At 55.6% G+C, this 2177-nt stretch overlaps 1 protein-coding gene across 1 annotated transcript in view; it reads left to right on the forward strand.

Annotated features, from left to right (window-relative positions):
• CEBPB (CCAAT/enhancer binding protein (C/EBP), beta) overlaps positions 1 to 931 on the forward strand; it is a 2499-nt gene extending 1568 nt beyond the window's left edge. The window contains exon 2 of the mRNA XM_008571853.1: positions 1 to 931. Within this exon, the coding sequence (XP_008570075.1) occupies positions 1 to 323 (323 nt within the window). The 3' untranslated portion in view covers positions 324 to 931.
• Positions 932 to 2177: the final 1246 nt, after the last annotated feature.

The raw sequence follows: 2177 nt of genomic DNA on the forward strand, positions 1-2177 counted from the left end.
CCGACGCCAAGGCGCCCGCGGCCGCCTGCTACGCGGGGGCCGCGCCGGCGCCCTCGCAGGTCAAGAGCAAGGCCAAAAAGACGGTGGACAAGCACAGCGACGAGTACAAGATCCGGCGCGAGCGCAACAACATCGCCGTGCGCAAGAGCCGCGACAAGGCCAAGATGCGCAACCTGGAGACGCAGCACAAGGTCCTGGAGCTCACGGCCGAGAACGAGCGGCTCCAGAAGAAGGTGGAGCAGCTGTCGCGCGAGCTCAGCACCCTGCGGAACTTGTTCAAGCAGCTGCCCGAGCCCCTGCTCGCCTCCTCCGGCCACTGCTAGCGCGGCCCCCGCGCGCGTCCCCCTGCCGGCCGGCCTCCGCGCTGCCGGGACTCCGGGGAGCGCCCGCGCCCCCGCCCCCGGTGGCGCCGGCAAAACTTTGGCACTGGGGCACTTGGCAGCGCGGGGAGCCCCTCGGTAATTTTAATATTTTGTTATATATATATATATATATATATTTTTGTCCAAACCAGCGGCACATGCAAATGAGGCGCCCGCCTGTGGTGGTATTTAAAGAAGAACCGTCTGTGTGTACAGATGAATGATAAACGCTCTGCCTGTCCCCCTGTCCCCTCTCCAGGCGCCGGCGGGCGGGCCGGTTTCGAAGTTGATGCAATCGGTTTAAACATGGCTGAGCGCGTGTGTACACGGGACTGACGCAACCCACGTGTAACTGTCAGCCGGGCCCTGAGTAATCGCTTAGAGATGTTCCTACGGGGTTGTTGCTGTTGATGTTTTTGTTTTTTTGGCCTTTTTTTTTTTTTTGTATTATAAAAAAATAATCTATTTCTATGAGAAAAGAGGCGTCTGTATATTTTGGGAATCTTCCGTTTCAAGCATTAAGTAAGAATACTTTTAATAAACTTTTTTTTGAGAATGGTTAAAAAGCCTTTTGGGGGCAGTAGTTGGCTTTTGATTTTTTTCCTTTGTTTTGGATTTAGAAGATTTCGGGTTTTTTTTTTTTTTTTTTTTGCGTTTCTGGTGTGTAGGGGGATGTTGTGTGTGTGTGGGGGCTGCTGTTATTTTGGGGTGTTTTGGTGGTTGGGTGGGGGAGTTGCAGCTGGTTTTTCTCCTCCTCTGCTACTCCCTCCAGGGTCTGCCTGGAGATGGGGGCGCCAGCCCTGGGGGAAAGGGGAGAAGAGTGCTGGGTCAGGCTTTCAGAGTGACTCAGCGCCCCTGGGTGCAGGGTGACGGGTGGCTGGGAACGCTGCTTAGGGAGGAGGTCCGGGGCCTCTGGCTTGTCCCTAGTGTCAGGCTTGCGATTGGAGGGTTTGCACTGTGTTCGGGGACCAGGCAGTAGGCCTTTGACTCTGTACAAAGAGAGAGTTCAGATCTTGGTCCTCCTGAGCCAAAGTCAGGGCAGATTCTTATGGTAAGTGTGGCGGGGTGGGCTGTTTAAAAAATACTTTGTGTGTATGTATATATTTTAAGAGGGGAGCCTGTGTGTGTGGGCGAATGAGTCTGTGTTTGTGTGTCTCTGGCCAGCAGGAGGAGGGGAGAAGCCGGGCCAGGTCGAGGAGGTGGGGGAAGGGTTCCTGCACTTTGACTCCCTTTCCTTGGAATGGGAGACTTATCACTTGCCTTCTTTGCTCAGATGTGGACACTGAGGTCCAGGCTCACCTACTTGCTCAAGGTGACTGAGCCCAGGCTTGACCGTGGGTAGGCATCCCTGATCCCCAGGGACAGGCTCCTCTTCCCTGATTCCTCTGCCCCCTCCTTCCCCTCCTCACTGCAACCCCCACCTCCGTTCCAGCCCCGGACGGCATTCCTGAGAGTTGAGGCTGTGGTGGATGGAGGGGTTAGTGGATACACATACGGCGTCCCACGGTGCCTGGCACGCAGGAGGTGTTATATAAGCATGTGCTCTTGTTATTATTCGCTGGGAGGCTCCTGGCATCTGGCACCCCAGTCTCCAGTGCAGCGCGATTGTGGCCAGCGCTTGCCAGAGGCCTGCGTCCGGTAAACCCTGGACCTGTCCCATCTCATTTAAACTTCATGGCAACCTTTGGGAATGTGGGTACTAGTGTGAGGCCTGTGTTTAGAGCTGTGGAGCAGCCTTTGGCTGTCAGATCCCTATGGGCAAGAAACTGGTTTGGGTCACCCTGCCCTGAGAAATTCCGGGGCAGTGGGATTCAG

This window comes from Galeopterus variegatus, unplaced genomic scaffold (genome assembly GCF_000696425.1).
Source record: "Galeopterus variegatus unplaced genomic scaffold, G_variegatus-3.0.2 Scaffold729, whole genome shotgun sequence".
Classification (NCBI taxonomy): Eukaryota; Metazoa; Chordata; class Mammalia; order Dermoptera; family Cynocephalidae; genus Galeopterus; species Galeopterus variegatus.